The 20,366-nt window shown below is 31.0% G+C and overlaps 1 protein-coding gene across 3 annotated transcripts in view; it reads left to right on the forward strand.

The window, feature by feature from the left end:
- LOC143044197 (cGMP-dependent protein kinase 1-like) overlaps positions 1 to 20,366 on the forward strand; it is a 110,837-nt gene that overhangs the window by 43,642 nt on the left and 46,829 nt on the right. For 2 of the 3 annotated variants that reach the window (XM_076216094.1, XM_076216095.1), the window contains exons 2-4: positions 2,213 to 2,379; positions 6,625 to 6,738; positions 7,863 to 7,968. In XM_076216094.1, the coding sequence (XP_076072209.1) occupies positions 2,213 to 2,379; positions 6,625 to 6,738; positions 7,863 to 7,968 (387 nt within the window). Of the gene's footprint in view, positions 1 to 84; positions 475 to 2,212; positions 2,380 to 6,624; positions 6,739 to 7,862; positions 7,969 to 20,366 lie in introns of those variants that run through there. The other variant, XM_076216097.1, reaches the window with a different exon arrangement.

Here is a 20,366-nt window from a genome sequence, read left to right on the forward strand (position 1 = left end):
TCTCTTTAAACTGACTATTGACTAAAATTTGGGAATAATTAGAGAACCACTAGTGTAGTTTCCGTCCTTTGTAGATAAATTGTGGACAAAGAGGAAACTTAAGACGTTTTACTAACCATATTTGTGATCACTGAATATATGTTAAGGTTTTTAAGTGTTTTTTTTTTGAGACTCCAATATGGGCACATTAAGAGAACTACAGAGGTGTCTTAGTGATAAAATTGAGGAGTTAAAACAAAGAGATGACTTGATTGACGAATTAGAATCGGAACTTGATGAAAAAGATTCTTTAATCAAATCCTTACAGAATGAACTTGATAAGTATAGATCTATCTTAAAACCAGCATCGCCACCAATAAAGAAACGTTTAGCAATGTCAAGGGACAGAATTAAACGATGTGCTATATCTGCCGAACCTGCTAAATTTGATGCATTAAGCTTTAAGAAGCTGACAAAATTTCAGAAGGCATCCAGGTATGTGTCTGTGTTCGCTTGTCATTTTGGTCAATAAAAGTAAGGAGTTTACGTATAAGATTACAAATCTCTATGTTCAAGGATTAAGAAGTTTATTTTGTATATCTGGATTTAAAAAGTCATAATAATTATTGGAATTGTACAGCTATCAGCCTAGCTTGGAAAATATTATACTCAGATAAGACTTGTAGCCTCAGGTTTGCAACCTATGTATCAAAGCAAACTTAAATATTGGGTTATTTTCGCCAAGTATATCATTTTCGTATAATAATATACAGGCACAAAAATGTTTAATTTTCAATCGATGTAACAAATTATTTTTAAGTCGACTTTGATTTGTTGCAAGTGATGTGCTGAATCTTAATGTTTTAGTTGTAAAAAGCATATAAGATTAACTGACCGATGAATATGAGACGTTTGTCCCAAATTATTTCCGAATGAGAATGGAGTATACATTTTCTTAAGATAGGCAAATTGATAGCACAGAAACAAGACAGGTGCTAGCTGCCATTCTTTTGTGAAGTTATTAGAAGTTAATAGATATATACTGCATTTGCTCCTTGTACACATTTCTCAGCACGAGTTAATAATTCTTTATGCCGAGATGGGAAAATAAAAATGTATCTTTGTTTAAATGTATTTCAAATTATCTCACTCCTAATCGTAAAACCTTGCTTAGAATGCAGATAAATTGATAGAACCTTTATCATATGACGGAGAAAGCATTTGTCGGTTCGGCAATGTAAAGTGGAAGAAATCTGGCAAATGCATTCATTATATAATATAATTATTACTCAGATAAATAAACGTATTCTCCAGTTGTGATTGCCATCACGGTTGAAGGGTCGATTATTATTCATCAGAACTTTTCTAGTGCACTTGATCTCAATCTTTTATAAATTCCCATCATTATCTTTTGAACTTGGACGTGATATTTGAATCACATCAAGGGTATCGTTTGCCGAGGGGACTTAGTTGTGCAATGGAACTAATATTTTGTCAATATAATACTTCCATTGTTGTACATAAACTGACCACCCACTGCTGATGGATTTGTGTAGATTAGAGCAAAACAACAACAGGGGTCAGTTAAGCTACTGCACCACTAACTTTTAAATACCGCGAGAGACTGTGATTTCGCAGCAACAACAATGCAACGTCCGAGGCGGACTTCAGTTGCCCCCTAAACAATAATGTATACTAGTTCTGGTACACGGACTGTCTGAAAAGAAGGTTTTATTTTTATTTAGGAATTGCTATCAAACACGTAATGTCATATAAATAAAGCATATGAAGATTTGAAATACAATACACATATATAATTGTAATTGTTATTAAAAATGGGGAAAATAAAGGTAAAAGTAAATACTGCAAAGAAGGTGGATAAAATATGACTGGCAAAACATTGCATTGTTCAGAATAATAAGATTGTTTCTGATCAATATAAAAGTTACAATCTCCCCCCCCCCCTTTCCAAAAAAAAAAATGCAAAACGTTCTTGAGTGCGATGTATTTTGATGGCAGTTTTATCTTAAAAAATATATATAGAAGATTTAATGGCGTCCATCCGTTCAAACCTTATCGAAGCATTCACATACATACATCAACGTATATCCCAAATGAAAGTTCAATAAAAAGGAATTTGAAATACTACTGGTGTTTTATACGTTCTGGACAATTCTGTATTATTGCTGTCCAATAACAAAAGTAATAAACCTTTTATTCTTTTTTATTTCAGCTCACGAGATTTAATAAAGCAAGCAATATTAGATAATGACTTTATGAAGAATTTAGAAATGGGACAAATACGAGAAATAGTGGACTGTATGTATCCAGTAGAATATAAACAAGACAGTTTGATTATCAAGGAAGGAGATGTAGGATCACTTGTATATGTTATGGAAGGTAGTGTATATTGTTAAACATTTATCAAAGCTTTGCATATACATGTACTTCACTGGTTATTGAAATAATTCACTAGTATATCCCAAATGGGGTTGATGATATACATGAAAACAAAACAACTCATTACATAATACATACAAAAATTATGAAAGACATGGAATCATATATGTTATCAATAGCAATATACATGCATGCTGTATAGCATTAGCATATATATTTAATCTGTTTTCATAAATTGTATCATCGCTTTCCGCTTATTGCTTCGAATTTACTTTTAAATTGAACTATTTTGCCATTTGATAGAAGGCTTTCCGTTTTGAGTTTTCCTTGTTCACTATTTTTGCTGTTTCAACTTTTTCATACATATAACTTAGTAAAACTTTATTGGAGCACAGAATTCCATACAATAGAAGATCTTAATCACTTCTTATTATGCTGTCAAATAAAGAGCCAGCTTACACTATTTAGCGTCAGAAAAAGCTTGGAGTGAAGAATGCCTATTTCATATCCAACAAAAACTTGAAATGAAACGCTTCCAAAAACAACCTTCTTTAAAAGTTTTTTAAAATTAGATTTATCCAGACGACGCTGATGTTCGAAATCAATTGAGGCGTTTATATCATTAGCATAAGACATGAAGCAATTATCGGTTAAAAGTGTATTTTAAAGTTTATTTGTAGAACTAAAAGGTGCGTTTACATGATAGTTCAGCCGTGTGTTCACCTCTTTGATAATCTATAGATATTTTATTGTCTTACAAGCTTTCATGTATCAATTTTAAGATGTGATTATACTATCTCAAGTTTTCTTCTGCGTTAAACAGTTGTTTCTCTAGCTATGTAAGCTAAACAGGTGATGTTTCAGGGAATATAAAGATGTTATCAATCAAGTTTCCTGGTGTACTGATAAAAGATGCTTGATCTCTGGTATCTACTAACTTATATACAGTAGCAATTACGGAGAGAACTTAGTGTAGGAGTTATATACTTATGAGTAATTAATGTATTTGATGTGTATAATTAATGTGTATAAAATTCTCAATACACAAAAGTAAAATCACAGTAGTACTAATCTCCAAGGAAATTTAGAAATGGAAATTCAAAACGCATTCTCAACTGATATAAGGACTTTAAACCCGAATTGAGCATCTTAGTTCTCTCAAATTACCGAAAAAAATGGTAGTGAAGTTAAATCCAAAATGATATGAAAAAGCTCGAAACGTCACTGTTGACCCTCTTGTATGAGGTAGATGAGTCCTACATGACACAATGCAAAGATAAAGACAATGATGTGATTCTTTTGAATTAGCAATAATTATTTTGTTTAGCAATATTCATCCGAGGCATGTTTTTTTTTTCTTTTTTTTTAAACTTTATTTAAATTAATAACAAAAAAGAGTGAATCCTCAAATCGCTATTTTTCTGTAATGACAGAAGAAAATCTTAACAGTAAAATATGAAACAGACAAACACACAACCTCCAAAGAAAAGTCAAAACGGAACGTACCGATCGTCCCTTATCAAATGGCAAAATCATTCGGTCACAATTAAGGAAAAAGAAGACGGGATTGTGGTTACGACAATTGGAACATATCCGTCTACACATGTATACATGTATATACTAGTATATATAATGTGTCAAGGTCTAAGATAGGCCGAGTCTAGACAGATATTGATAAACGTATCAAGGACTATCAAAGATCAACAGTAATTAATTTTTGTTCTTTGCAATTCTTTTTATTTCAATAACTGGATCCTTCAAAATTACATTTTTTATTATTCAATCCATGATAAGGAAATAGTTTATTCTTATGACTAAACAAAAACTATCATGTCAGTCAAATGATGCTTACATGTAATAAACATCAAAGACAGGGTAGTAAAGTTTATCGAAACAAGTAGGAAGAAGTAATTATGAAGAAAATTACGTTATTACACGGTAATCTGAATGATAATGTATGTAAAACCAATTACACGTTAATAACACTTTACATGTTAGCTATTTGTATTACAGCTATTTCTAATGCAGCTCTTGAATGTTTTTATTTGTTTTCGTTAAAAAAAATATTTGATTCATTCTTAAAAGCAGTTAGTTCAAATAATAACAAAATTGATAGTCACAGTTTGGGAATGTGGGATTTAGGGGGTTTAAAATAAGGAATGTGGGATATAGGGGTAAAACTGTGTGATCTTGGAAGGTGAAACAAATGAAAAAAGTGAGATTTATAAAATAAACAACCCGAGTCGTTACCTCGAAGAAAAGCTTTAATATACCATCCTTAGAAAGATTGGAGTAAATAAAATCAAACCTACATTAAGGTATACAGTAGCATTTGCATTACAAGATACTGTATCTTGCCAAATGCCTTAACCACAGAATCATTCATATAAACACTTTCCATGCATATAAATGTCTATATCTGAAGTCCGATTTAATACACGTGTTTTATTGCAAGATGTTACAGATTGCTCGTGCTGACAGGTTACAAGAATGTAAATATTTATATAAAATGATATCAGCAATTTATGACATCATTCATCATATCAACAACATATTATACGGTTATTCAGAGGGAAATAATTTATGAAATTAACATTTTTTTTATTAACCCTCAAACTATCATACCTGCTTTTAATGTCTGGTATGCTAAAAATAAGAGGGATATAACCTATCTAATAAATGCTATTCAACACACTATGCCAAAAGAGAGAAACAATCAAAAAAAATTTACCAGGTTAATACTGAACATTATAATTAAGTTTGAGCAATACTGACCCCAAAACAAATAAAAGCAGTAATAAATGCATGTGCTTCGGAAGGGTTCAGTACGGGGGATATTACGTATATATAGTAACAAATAAAGGCAACAGTAATATACCGCTGTTCGAAATTCGTAAATGGGTTGAGAAAAAAAAAACAAATCCGGGTTACAACCTAAATCTGAGGTAAACGCATCAAATATAAGAGGAGAACTACGACACAACAGAAACACAACATTAAAATGTAACACACACAGAAACGAACTATAATATAACATACAAACTAGTTATTTATTAAACATATACATTATTGTGCCTGTCAAAGTGAGGAACCTTGGTATTATTGTTGTTTTTATTCTTTCTCAGACGACTCTTTCTATCAAGGGATTAATTTTGGGTGTCAAAATAGGAAGGCCGATATGAAAAGTTCTATATAAACGAGGAAACGTTCATCGATGTCACTTAATCAAACGATTGGTATAGCGATTTCATTGATCTCGTCAACTACTTATTAAGGTCATTTTATAGTAATGGTCTATGGCACAGATTTTCTCAAAATGTTGCATACAAATTTGGGTTGTTGAATTATATCTGGAAATCGAAATAGTAAAGCCTTTATCTCTTTTATTTTCTAAAGTATTACTGGTTTTATTCTTTCAAAAAAAATTGATATTTGTATTAGACACACATAAAACTGACGAAAAACGTTCATAAGTTTGTCTTAAAATTATTAAATTTCCAATTTTGATTCATGGAATTTTTTTCAAAAAAGTATATGTTGTTGATACATAAATTTCCGTTTCTATGATGTAAAATAATCACATGGTCACCGACTTCGTTTTAAGCAAATTTTGCATGAGGTAAGTGCATGCTTTAGTACATAGTATTGTACTCATTCAAATAAAGAGGTCAATTCCAATAAAGATATCTATGATTCTAATATAATTTAAGATCTATAAGTAACATTTGAACAATTAATGATTCTTGTACAGATAAAGCAAATAACATATGCAATTAAATATTTGATCAGCAGTTTCAATGTATGCTCAGCAGTTCTGTTAGATTGTCAAGGTGGACAGAGTTGTCCTCCTTGTATCTTCACCAGATATATAACAAAACATGCAAAGATTTTAAGTAATACAACAAAAATAGCAAATTAAGATAAATTCTTATTCCACAAATATTCAACATGTTATAGGTTCCATTATAAAACTGTCTGTTGAACTCAGAATGAACTTCCTGTGACGTGTCTCGCGAAATATTAATGAGTTTATTGCATGGTTTTGGTGTTGTATCTCTGTGACCAGTAAAATAAGGATCCAAGTTGATTTCCGTGGCTTAAGAAAGTATGACATTGATTAGTATTAATAAGTACAATTTGCTCTTGTTTTATATAGTAGATGAAAATAGGAATGTAAATTCACAATTCAATCGGTATAACATTTGATTCTCTCATTAATTGGAGTACTTTACTTTACTTTTTAAGATGGCAAAGTTGAAGTGACGAAGGATGGACAGAAGTTGTGTACTATGGGTCCTGCCAAGGTGTTTGGAGAGCTCGCCATTTTATATAATTGTACAAGAACAGCCAGCGTAAAAGGTAAACTAGGGTTTGTCATTAAATGTGTTTTATGAAATATCTTTCAATTCTATTGCAACTGCAATACTCATATCAATATTGCTATTAATTATTTGAAACTACTAATGCCATAGTCAATATCGAGTAGAATGAGTGGCGAAAGATACTAAAGGGACGGTCAAATTAGTAAGTCGGGGAAAAAAATTAAAACGCAATGGCTAAAAAAAAGAAAGACCAACAAACAACCAACAGTATATACAGTGCAATCCAACTGTAGTATTTGATTAGAAGCCTTTGGCTTATGAAATTTTAAGATTTCCTTTTCGCATTAATAGTAGTAGTAGTAAATATTTATTGCCAAGACAGTTATTTTCCCCTTGCTCGTAAGCTTATAAGAAAAAGGACCAATTTGATGTGTGTAAACCTTTAATGGTAATGAACGAGGCAACAATTACATCCAGTCTGATATCAAATGGCCTCTGTTAAAAAAGAACTGATAGCTTAAATACATTGACTAATACTTAATCTAGAAACTCCTTTACCTTCAGCTCCGATCCAAGGTTGCAGAAGACGTGCTATTAGGTTTTTGTCAATCATACGTTTTGTCTATCTAAAAGACTTATATGTGAACGGGGTTTTGGCTTATAATGTTAAGATGATGTGGTATTATTTGTCAATAAGATAAGACTCTAACCGCGACCAAATGACACAGAAGTTAGCAACTATAGTTCACCGTACGGTCTTCAATAATGAGGAAAGACCGTACTGCATAGAGGTCCACAGGGAGACGACATCACTAATGTTGTTATAACTTGTGTCTTATTCTTTTGCTACTTTGGAAATAAAATACGTTTAAGTTACCAAAACGAAACAAAGCAATCCACAAAAGGCCCTGAAATGAAATAAAAATCACTAGAAAAATTTACAGCAAGATTTACATGAAATTGAGTATTTTCATCAGGCTTGTTGTATGACAAAACCGAAAAATAATTTGCATATCTTAATAGTTATATCGATAACCAATCTATCTTATATGCAACACGTTCATTACAATTTGTACAGTATTTTGCACAATATTTATAAAATTGAAATTGGAACTTCTTATAGATAAATAATATAATAGTTATCAATGTAATTTTTTTCAGCTTTAATTAATTGTAAATTATGGGCCATAGATCGGCCATGTTTCCAAAGTATAATGATGCGAACGGGCATGATGAGACAGACAGAACACATGGAGTTCATTAAGAGGTAGGTCAATATTTATTGATTTCCATTGCTCATATTCCCTCTCCAAAGGAAACGAATATACTGTTTGTCTGTCTGTCTGTCCGTAACCATTTTCAACACGAACAAGTCGCTGTCTCCAGTAATCAAGTGAGCATTAACTCATGATAAATAGTGTCCTTCGAGCAACTATTTCACAAAAAAACTCACAATATTATGCTCGCAATAATGTAAATATTGATCAAAGGTACCAAGGTTATAATTTGATACATTAGACGCCAAATAAGTACAATGTTGAAGACCATTGAGGACCCCAAATTCCAAAAGGTGGTGCCAAATACGATTAAGGTAATCTATGCCTGGATTTAGAATAAGTACTGAATACAAATTTTGATTTGTTATGTTATTTTGAAAATCTTTGAGAGAACTTAAGAGTCCTAACCAGATTTAGCAAAACTTTTTGTAATACATGTATTTGGTTTTCAATAGTCTTGATTTGGCATTCAAACATTTTGTTTGATATATCTGATGAGTCTTATGATGACGAATCAAGCATCTGGCTAAATTATTGCTCAACTAAAATAACCTGTCTGGTTGCTTGTGACAGGTTGGGCGTCTGATTGAAAGTATTTTTGATTTTGACTCAAGTTAACCAATTGCTGGGAAATTTACTCACCTCTTATCTTTGTGCAAACGGTGATTGTTTTTTTTTCTCCCTCATTTTGTAAATTAAATATAGAAGTTTGATTTCTGATCTCTAATAATTTCTAAATGCTTAAACCTATGTAATTGTAAACGATATAACAACAATCGTGAGTCATATACTGACGACTTTTTCTGTAAGATGAAATGTGCATTTAGGATCGTAAACATGGTGAATGAAATGTACACATCTGAATCTATGATTATCACCACAGTAGTATTTGCATTATCATTTCCGGTTGGTTTGATTTGTTTATTTTTTTCTTCTTTTGCTTGTCTAGGAGTCTTTATGAAAAGTTAGGCATTTTATATATTTGTTTGCATTAATTACAGTAAATCTTTCAAAATAGAAGTACATATACCTGACTATTGGTCTTTTTAATTAACTTTTTTTTTCTATAAAAACACTTTTGTCCATCTTTTGAATGTCCATATACAAGTGGACTTTAATCTCATTAACTTTACCCTTGATAAATATAAACGACAATTGATTGACGATAGCTAGGCTTAATGTCATAGAATGAAAATAAATATCTAAATAAAGTACAAGCTTTTGCAATCTGGTTTGAAACATCGTCGTGTAAAGTTTCAATGAATTAGTAATGTAGTTTTTGTTAGACCTATTGATATATTTCCCATTTTTTGTTTCATTCTTACTTATAAAATTGTTGAAAGAAAGCAGCTAATCCATATACAGTTCACTGCTAAAATGATTTCAAATCAGTGCAACTTTTGAAGTGTAATAAAATTGTCATTTTTGTGCTCTTCCTTACTGGGTAAAAATCTATTTTTTTTTGTGCTCTCTTTTTTGTGATCGTATTACTACGTAGTTGATATTGCTAGTCTTTTTGATTTTCTCATACCTTTTTTTCTATCATAACCCTTATAATATATTAAAGAAGATTTTCTTTGCAAAAATGTATTGCAAAAGGATAACAACAATACCGATCTGAAGTGCAAATTTAAGGTGGTACCTAACCAGGGAGATAACTCTGTAATATCAGCTAAACGTTTTAATTACGTTACGTTGTGAAGGCAATATAAAGCTTCTCAATGATCAAAATAAGTGTTTCTCAAACTGCTATATAACCAGTGTAATTTTTCTGATAAAACGCTTGGTTCAAATTATTTTAATTTTTTATATTTTTGTAAAATGGTCAAGTAAATACTTTGTCCAAATTTTATGAGAATTAAACGAGCCAAGTTAATTTTAGTGAAAGTGTTGGGTACCACCTTAATAAGGAGTCCATAAACCTGACAAAATCAAACGCTATCAATCAACGGAACAAGTGAAAAGCAATTGTCATATGTCTGACTTTGTACAGGTATTTAAATGAAAATTGTGAGTTAAACCTGGTTTTAAAGTTAGCTGAACATCCAGCCACTTGTATGACAATTGTTTATAATAAGTTAGGTATAATTTGCGAGCATATGATACAGAAAAAATCTGATATTCCGATTAGAGTTATTCCGCTTTGTATTTCTTTGTTTAAGTCAAAATACAAGATTAATGTTTGAAAAGTGTTGCTTTCGTTTAAAATAAGTGATTATATGGATTTGTTGTTGAGGATTCTAAGTGTCATGGCCTTTTTCAATGATACATCTATGTACGGAATTGGAGAAGTTTTCGTGATAAGTGAATTAATTGACACAAATACAATAAACAAAATGTCAAAGTGTTGTCCTTTTCAATAAAGGTCATTCATCACGTCCTTGTATGTTTTATTTTATTTTCAGGCAATGCTGGTGCTAAGCATGTTAATTACAATATTATTATTACAATGATGTAAAGCTAATCGGTTAATGCATCCTATCATGTCATGTTTCATTGTAGTCTCATACTTGAAACATTTGAAAATCAATTAAAAATCATATAATTACAGGACACTCAGCAACATTTTTTCAAGCTAATTAAATTTTATATAACAGTATTGCGTCCAACATAAAATTCAGCTTTAGATATATACGCCTCCATATAATAGAATTGATAGACACACTATATGTCCCAAAATTGTATAAATCTAAAAAAATGTTAGAACATCTTTAAGTATTCGTATTTCTTGAGGAAGACCGTAACAAACATTTCATTCACATTTGGAGCTGGTTAGAATAAGGTTTAATTAATTAATACAAACATTTAGTTACATGCGTTACTCAAGATACCATTAACATTAACATACAATAATAGTTCAAGAATTATAAACATGTTATATTCTTTTGAATCTCTTTTGGAATATGTTAACTCACTCGTATATAAATATGTTGGCCTTGCATATATCTCTATAAAGGCTCTTAGTATTCAGTTCCGATGAATAAATAATCATAAGTGCTCAAAACATACATCATATAACATAACACATACACAGTAAAAAAAATATGCACAAATTATAGTTATATTTCTTATGTTACATAACTTAAGAATGCCACGTTCATAAACTACCAATAAAATTAACTTTTACACATATCCTGCAGCTTTTTATCACCACGAATAAGAAATTGCCTGCAAAAACGTAAATACTTCACAATTTCAAAAGATGATAGATTACCAAAAATTCTTCTTTTCACTTGATGTTCATCTTATGTTTGTACTTTATGGTAATGTCAGTTGTTAAAATAATACTTTAAGGAAACGAAAAATCCTTGTTTTTTTTTTCTTTCTTTAAAATGAGTGTTACTATGTTTTTTTCAATTTTGTGAAAATCATGTTAATCAAATCTGGCGAACACAATTTTGTATCATCCTGGTATCTGTAATGAGTTTATTTTCAACAACTGGGTCGATGCCATTGCTGGGGGTAGGGGGTTTGTTCCCGAGGGTATCATCAGCCTAGAAGTCAGCTTTTGAAATGTTATATAAAAATAAATGGTCATTTTTATAAATCATATGTTACCAAAGAATTGTTCGAAATACTTAGGATCTTCTAACTCAGGAGTAGATTACATTGACTGTATTTGGCAACACATTTCTAAACTCTTCAAGTTTAATACTTAATTTAGCATTTTATCTTTTTTTTTCATATAAGCATCAATGATGAGTTTATTTCAGACAAAACGCGCGACTAACTAACGTTCAAATTTTAATACTGCTGTTTATAATGAGTTTTTTTTTACCCATTGGCTGGTGGAGGTTTCCTCCCTGATGCTATTATCGGCCCACTTGTTAGCAATTAACTGTTGAAATGATTATATATGTGGACATGATTATAATTAACTTTACTTGATCAAAGCAAAAAGGATTCTCACCCCAGAAAACGCTCATAAACTGTAATAAGCAACACCTTTCGAATTTAATGGTCATCAAAACTTTTGAAATTTGCGCTTGATTTGGTCTTTTTAATTTGAGCGTCATTGACGAGTCTTTGTTACACGAAACCTGAGATTTGCATTTAAAATGATAAGCTAGTTATCGTTATTTTTAGAATAGTGTAAAACTTTGAATTGTTCGAAAAACTAAGGATTTTCTTATCCCAGGCAAATATTACCTTAGCCGTATTTAATATAACGTTTTGGAATTTTCGATCCTCAATGCTTTTCAACTTTGTGATTGTTTGGCTTTTTAAATATTTTGATATGAGCGTCACTGGTGAGTCTTATGTAGACGAAACGCGCTTCTGGTTTACTAAATTATAATCCTGGTACCTTTGATAACTATTTACACCACTGGGTCGATGGCACTGCTGGTGGACGTTTCGTCCCCGAGAGTATAACCAGCCCAGTAGTCAACATTTTTTATAAATTTTCTGTTTTAAAAAACTTTGAATTTTTCGAAAAACTAAGGATTTTCTTATCCCAGGCACAGATTACCTTAGCCGTATTTGGTATAACGTTTTTGAATTTTCGATCCACAATGCTCTTCAACTTTGTGATTGTTTGGCTTTTTAAATATTTTGATATGAGCGTCACTGATGAACCTTATGTAGACGAAACGCGCGTCTGGCGTACTAAATTATAATCCTGGAACCTTTGATAGCTATAGACATTATATTTCGGGTATTCATTGGAAATTTTTACCTCATATTTTGCATGATTTGTTATATTTTTTGTCTGATTGCCTTAATTTGCAATAAATTTGAATAAGAAATTCTCTACTTTCATGAAATACAGTGTTTTAACTTTCTTATGAAAAAAAAATTAGAATAATATGTTTCCTTTGACAACATGGCCACTTTTAATTTAAACCTTCTTACATTTAACCATGATAATATAAACTGACAGTTAAAATGTTTTATCAGATAAATTAAAGTACGATAGAGTTATCTCTCTTTTAACGTATGGCATTCAAAATTTTACTCCTATTTATCAACAGACAGGTGGTTTGAGTTTAAATGTACTTTATTAAATCACATTTAAATATTGAACACATTTAGGTTGTGGTAGTCAATTATTTTGATGATGATAATTTGAAGAGATTTTTTTAAACCTTTCTTCAAAGGATTAAATATGTCCATTACGACCACATGACGGGAAAGATAAGCAGTTCTTGTTGCAACAGTGAGATCATTCACGTTGTTTGTGTTAAAATCCTAAACGTTAAAGTCTGTAGGAAATAAAGACAACAGTAGTATATCGCTCTTCAAATATAAAAAAGAAGATGTGGTATGATTGCAAAGTCTTTATAAGATAATGTATTATGAGATGAATTTTTTCATCCTTCAGGCATTATCAGTTTACTTTCGTCCTTTGTCAACTTAAAAAAATGAAAACTGATTATAAGCATTGTACAAATAATGCACACAAAAAATCATAATAGATACCAGGCTAACATTTGTACGCCAAACGCTCTTTTCGTCAACTAAAGACTCATGCCTCTCGAATGAAAAAAGTCAATAGGCTAAATGAATTTCGAAGCTCAAGTGCACTGAAAACATAGAATTACGATAGGATCATGCAAATTACAGCGTATGTAATCTATTCATTGATTAAACAACACTAGACATTCGGTCAATTCTTAGTTTTGTAATCAATTAATTTATTAATTTTATCAAATCAGTGGTATTTCATGTAAACCTTCAAGTGCTTTCTACTTATTTGGTTATATCCTTTATAAGGGAACCTCTAACGGCATCGAAGACATCGAACCAGTGGTTCTAAACAAACTCATCAAAAATACCAGACATAATTTTGTCCGCTCGTTTTGTTTTTAGCATATTTTGTTTAATTCAAAGGCCTTATTATGTTTTTTGTATCACCACATGCAATATGCAATATGCAAAAACACTCATAAATTTCGTATTTGAGTTAGTCCTCCTGCTGTTCTGATTCGAGTACCTATATTAACTCTATATTGTTTTATGTGGACGAGGCGCGCGTCTTGCGTACACAATTGTAAGCTTGGTCGCTTTGATGAGTGTGTATGTACGATGATGACAAAAATATCCAAACGCCAAATACACATTAAATAAACTTCACAATGAAAATTATATGAACGTTGATTCGGGAGTTGGAGGTTTATACTTTTAACTTTCAAGCTCAGTTTCACTTATTTTCATCTATTATAATTGAGTTGTCTCTCTTCTCGGACAGAAAAAAAATGTATGTTATCCAAACGCAAGCTAATTCCATAATAATGCGTTCATTGATATTTTATTTTAAGTTTTAAGTTTTTTTATACACTACAATGAATACTATTGACTGATTAGTATTTTAATTCTATAATGTGGTAGATTTATTTTGCATATTGGGAATGAGAACCCCATTTGCAACTGAACATGACTGTGTGTTTATACGCGCTTCACGGTAAGTTGTAGACTTGTTACAATTCCCTTTCTTTTATTTATTTTTTACTAATTTATATGTTTTCTGATAACTGTCAGCCTACTGATTGTCCTTCATTTTTAAAAGAATAACTGTTTGCAAAATCACGAATTTTTAGAAATACTAAGGATTTTCTTATCCCAGGCATAAATCGCTTTAGCTGTATTTGGGACAACGTTTTGGAATTTTGGGTTTTCAATGCTATTTAACTTTATACTTATTTAGCTTTTTAACTATTTTTGAACCGAGCCTCATTATTATTTTGAAAACAATATCATATGTTATACCTTTCCTCGTTCTATATATGACAAGATAGCATTTCTCTAGGTACATTTGTACTGTAGTGCTTGACAGTTTTAGATATTCCTATCATCTGCTACTTGTCAGTAAAAAAAAGTAATTCAAGCACCAATCAATTCTATTTCTAGACGTGTACGCGATCAGTTTAATAACTATGATTCATACAGATATTAAGCCGGTTTATTGAACTTTTAATATTTGGCAGTGATGTGTTTGATAGTTATCAAAATTATTAATTATGTTTCTAAGTATTTGTTTTGATTTACTTTACAGCCTTGAACTAACATTGAATCAAGCAGTTCTATTTTTATTGTATCTGCTGTCATTTACTTTTACATCAATCAAGTATATCCTAAAAATGAATAACCTTTTGTATCTGAAGGAAAAAAGTTTATCATTCTTACAAGTGGGTTTTAGTCATAATGTTTTTGTGTTGATTAAATTCTCTTTTGTTTTATATTAATATGGGGGGGGGGGGAATTGAAACTAAGTATCAAAGGGAATATTCTAAATATAGAAATGTGTTTCTGATTTTACTGTTATCGAATCTGTATTACCAAATATGATTGTTAAAATATATCAAGGTCATTTTGTGCCTACGAAGTTTGAAACTGTTCTTTTCATCTTTTGTAACAATCATTATATAGTATAATTTTTTGTCGTATTAAATAGTATTGTTAGCTTAGTCCCCATGCTTGGTATATTGTAATTTTCAGAGAAGCGGCATGTCACTCATCTCGCAGTCATAAATAGATATTTCTTAATTTAAATTTATTGCAAATTAATTTCCTGCAACTCATACAATAGTTTCTTCTGTAACGTAAAAAAAAATGCTACCTATACTATCTAATGAGATGATTAAAGTGGTAATCCCTTTTCACTTTAATACATCTATAAAATAAGGAGATGTGGTATGAGACATACATTAATTGTATACAACAGTGTCTACATATATTTTCGATAATACAGTTTAGCGACACATATTGGTATTCCTTTTGGTACCAATTGCACCCTTGAAATTGCAGACATGTTCCGAAATTATTATGAATCAATTTAATATTAAAAGTCAGTAAATTTATAGAAAAATTGGTATAATAACTCTCCTTAACCGTGATGAAATGTTTGCTTAAAATAATTAAGAACTCCCTCATTAAACTCAAGGGAAGTGACTAAATGAATTTATCTGTAAATAGCAAAACTTGTCCTTTCTTGTTTTGATTATTTTAGTGTCACACGTTAGAATGAGGGATTTGTTCGTTCCAGATTGTTAGCTTTCCTTTTCTGGACGGTGTTACGGCTATTTTTTTCTAACTCGTGTGTGGTATGCCGGTGTCTGTAATGTTTTGCATGTTTTATATTTCGATTAACTCAATTTATATATAAGTGGTAAATTATTATTAAGTCGGTTATTTTGGTTATCTCAAATTACTTAAACCCTAACCCTTTACTGGTTGCTTTTTTCTGTACATTGCTTTTGACGGACTGAATAGAAGGGTGTCCTGTCGAAGAGAAGGTACATGTAACCTGTCGGGAAAGTATTAATTTCGGAGTAAAAAATCTATTGTATAACATCTTTGGAGAACTTCGAACTTAATATATACTATTGATTAGTAACGCTTTTTCGTTTACGTGCAGTAAATACTGCAGAAATAATAAGAAATTAAAGTGTTTTCGCGCGTTTGACGTAAATATAAAATTGCAATCCCGATATATAAACTGAGTTTATTTACAACCACTGGGTCGATTCCACTCTTGAGGGTATCGCCAGCCCGGTAGTCAGCACTTCTGTGTTGACTTGAGTTACCATTGATATGTTCATAATTCTGAATTAACTGTTAACAAAACTTTGAATTTTTGAAATACTAAGGCTTTTTACCTAAGGAATAGATAACCGTAGCTGTATTTGGTAAAACATTTTGGAATATTTGGTCCTCAATGCTCTTCTACTTCTTTCTACATTTTTTTTCTTTTTGAACATTTTTGTGTTCTCAATGCTCTTCTACTTCGTTCTACATTTTTTTTTCTTTTTGAACATTTTTGTGTTCGAGCGTCACTCACTGATGAGTCTTTTATAGACGAGACGCGCGTCTGGCGTAAATATAAGATTTTAATTATGGTATCTATGATGAGTTTATTCTTACGTAATATCAATAATTCAAGTGCACCAATTATACAAAAAAATTCCAAAAATGGATCGTAAATATAATAATATCTTCAAATAAATCACATTTTGCATCAGTTGTTTGGCAAATATATATCATCTTTGAATATAGAAACAATGATAGTGGAATACGTATGTCTTTGATTTAAAACTATTTTAGAGAGTCAGAATCATCAAGTATAATTATTCTAAAAAAATATAGTGCGTGGAATTTGTACAAAATGTATGTGCTTGATTCAAAACTATTTTAAGGGACTTTAGCTCATCAAGAATAAATGTTCTTAAAAAAATAAATGAATATAGTACGTGGAATTTTTACAACATGTAAGTGCTTGATTTCAACCTATTTTAAGGGACTTGAGCTCATGATATATATTTTTTCTCGTGAAAAAATGAATATAATACTTAAGAATAATGATGAAAAATAGAAATAGATAAATTTTCATAACTGGTGTTAAAATGATTTAAAATGAATGTGAACACATTGCAACGATCATGTTGTGCACGCAACGTCTCACTAGTCAGACCGATCTGAACGCAATCTAAATATTTGCATGTGATTTATATATAGAAAATATTTAAGTCTGAGTAAAATCTTTAGTATTAAAATTAAATCTTGAATTTGTTTTTAATTCGGTTGTATCAGACTGTTGGGTTATATACATTTCCATTTTTTCAGTGACTTAACGTGCATTTTTGTATTCAACTTCTAGAATAGGTCTAGAATAGGTGTAGAGTATATTTAATGTGGGATCTTATTTAACGACAGGTTTTATCCACCATTTTCTACATAAGAATATGCCTGTACCAAGCTAGGAAGATGACAGTTGTTATCCATTCGTTTGATGTGTTTGAGCTTTTGATTTTGCTATTTGGTTAGGGTATTTAAAAGAAAAAATATGACAAAAGAGTGAAAAATAAAGGCAACAGTAGTATACCGTTGTTTGAAAGTCATAAATCGATTGAGAGAAAACAAATCCTGGTTTCAAACTAATACCGAGGGAAACACATCAACTGTAAGAGGAAAACAGCGAAACAACAAAAACACTGCAACACACACTGAAACGATCAATAAGATAACAACTACCTGATCCTGGTTTTGTGGCTAGCCAAACCTCGCACGTTTATGGCAATGTTAAATATAACACTAAAATGACAACATTACATGAAAAAACTACAGTACAAATATATGCAAGAACATTCTGGACAGAGAAATACACATGCAAACTGTGCAGGAGTTTCTCGCTACACTGAAGACCAATTGGTGGCCTTCGACTGTTGTCTGATTTATGGTCGGGTTGTTGTCGCTTTGACACATTCCCCATTTCCTTTCTCAATTTTAAAATAGTACATCTCGACATGCTAATAGTTATTAAAGGTAGCCTTATAACTTAATACGCCAGACGCGCGTTTCGTCTACATAAGACTCAGTGAAGCTCAGATCAAAATAGTAAGAAAGACAAACAAGTACAAAGTTGAAGAGCATTGATGATCCATAATTCCAAAAGTCAGTTTACCTGCGTAGTATATTAACACAATAAATGCATCTGACGACTTGTTCTGTTAAAATATCAACAGTTGTAGATGTACAGGCCCGTATGAAGCTACGGTGTGGGTATGTGACGAACGTAGACATATTGAACGACTTAGAAACATTTGTTTCGTCCATACAACAATGAATCAAGAGCTGTAAAAACCATACAGACTGGAGTACTTGGCATATATATTTCAAACTATAATACTGAACTGTAATTGATATTGTTTTGACGTCACTCTGTAAGCTTTATCAAAGAAACACCATTCATTGTTAGTGCTATATTATAATAAAAAATCTCCATTTTTTTCTTAAATGTTGATTTTCCTCCGATATAGAATTACTTTAGTTTTCCTTGGACATCGAATGACTGTAATTTCCCTTAGACATGTATTACCTTGAAGTTTTTCTTCGACATCGAATGACCTTTAACTTTCCTTCAACATTGAATGCTCTTGAACCTTACCTTCGACGTCTCATAACCTTGAATTTTTTTTCGACATCGAATGACCTTGAACTTTCCTTCAGCATTGAATGCCTTTGAAGAAAAAAAAACCTTACCTTCGACATAAGATAACCTTGAAGTTTTCGTTTAACATCGAATGACCTTGAGGTTTTCCTTCACCAGTGTTCCGGATAAAAAAGAAATCAAACAAAACAACACTTGCTCCTTAGGTAGACACACCCTAGATAAAACTAATAGAAGTCATGATTGAATTCAAATAAACACCTGCTTCAATAGATATATTTGCAAAGTTTATAGGATAATGCGAAAATAAAGTGTTTTGTTCTTCATCTTTTACCTGCAGCTCGCATGTTAACATGCATACACATGTAAATACTCAAATTTTGATTCAGATGACACTTCAAGCAAGGTCACGTGTATTACAGGTTGGTAGAGATGTACAAACGTGATATAGTAACAAACTTCCTTATTATATACTATATACACCTTTTTGAACCGCTTCTTGATTTTAAATTTCAGAAAGTTTTTATTTAGTAGCAATTATCTGATAACAGCTAACTGCCTATAACTTATTGGCTACTAAAATAAAACTGCATAAAATGTTAATATGAATAACGAAGGCATAATTACAAAACTTCTACTTCAACGAGAGTTCATTTTGCCCAAGATCTGTTTTAATCATTTCTAAGTTTCTAATTAATAAAAAAAGTATTTACTTTTTATACTTTTATGGTTTTTTTTTTTGTTAATTGTTTCTCAGTTGTTCGAAGTTTAATAGCAAAAACTCAACGACAGAAGTCTGTTTAACAGTGCATTATTTATAATCTTAGGTATTTTATTATACTGCATTATCATAAATCAAGAAATCTAATATAACTTTTTTTTAACTTTAATTGACAACAAATGTTCTTAAAAATAAATGTGTACCAAGCATACTTTCAATTTCGGATAATTGTTTTGCTGGTCTCTGTATTATTTGCATTCATTTGTATTGTCTATAATAGGTTTTATGTTTTCTTGTGTCATAAACGCTTAGAAAATTTCCAGTCGATATGTACTTACAACAAGGGAGATAAGCAAAACTACGATTAGTTATATTGTGTCGCTTCAGAGTAAACATGAAAAGCAATTTGTTACTTTACTATAATGGTCGAGAATTCGCTTCCTTCTTAAGAAATTGATGTGCATTGTTTATCTGTTTGATAAAACAGAACAAGGTCTTTACTCGGTCAGAAGTTGAGGGCAAATATATGCATTATATGTAAAACTGTTCTTAGATTTTTACACATGTATACGTCTATAAGTGGAGGGGAATGTTTGTAATTGTCTCTGTATGAGATGTTTATCAACATGAAATGCCAAAATAACCGAGCATATTGTTAGATTGGTATTGTGTTTTTAAAACAAATGGCCGGAATGCTGACATTGGTTAGAAGAAACAATATTTTTTTGTGGAGGTTGAAAACGTCGTAATGAAACCAACACAATTTAAATTTCATACGTCCG

This window comes from Mytilus galloprovincialis, chromosome 9 (genome assembly GCF_965363235.1).
Source record: "Mytilus galloprovincialis chromosome 9, xbMytGall1.hap1.1, whole genome shotgun sequence".
In the NCBI taxonomy this organism is placed as follows: Eukaryota; Metazoa; Mollusca; class Bivalvia; order Mytilida; family Mytilidae; genus Mytilus; species Mytilus galloprovincialis.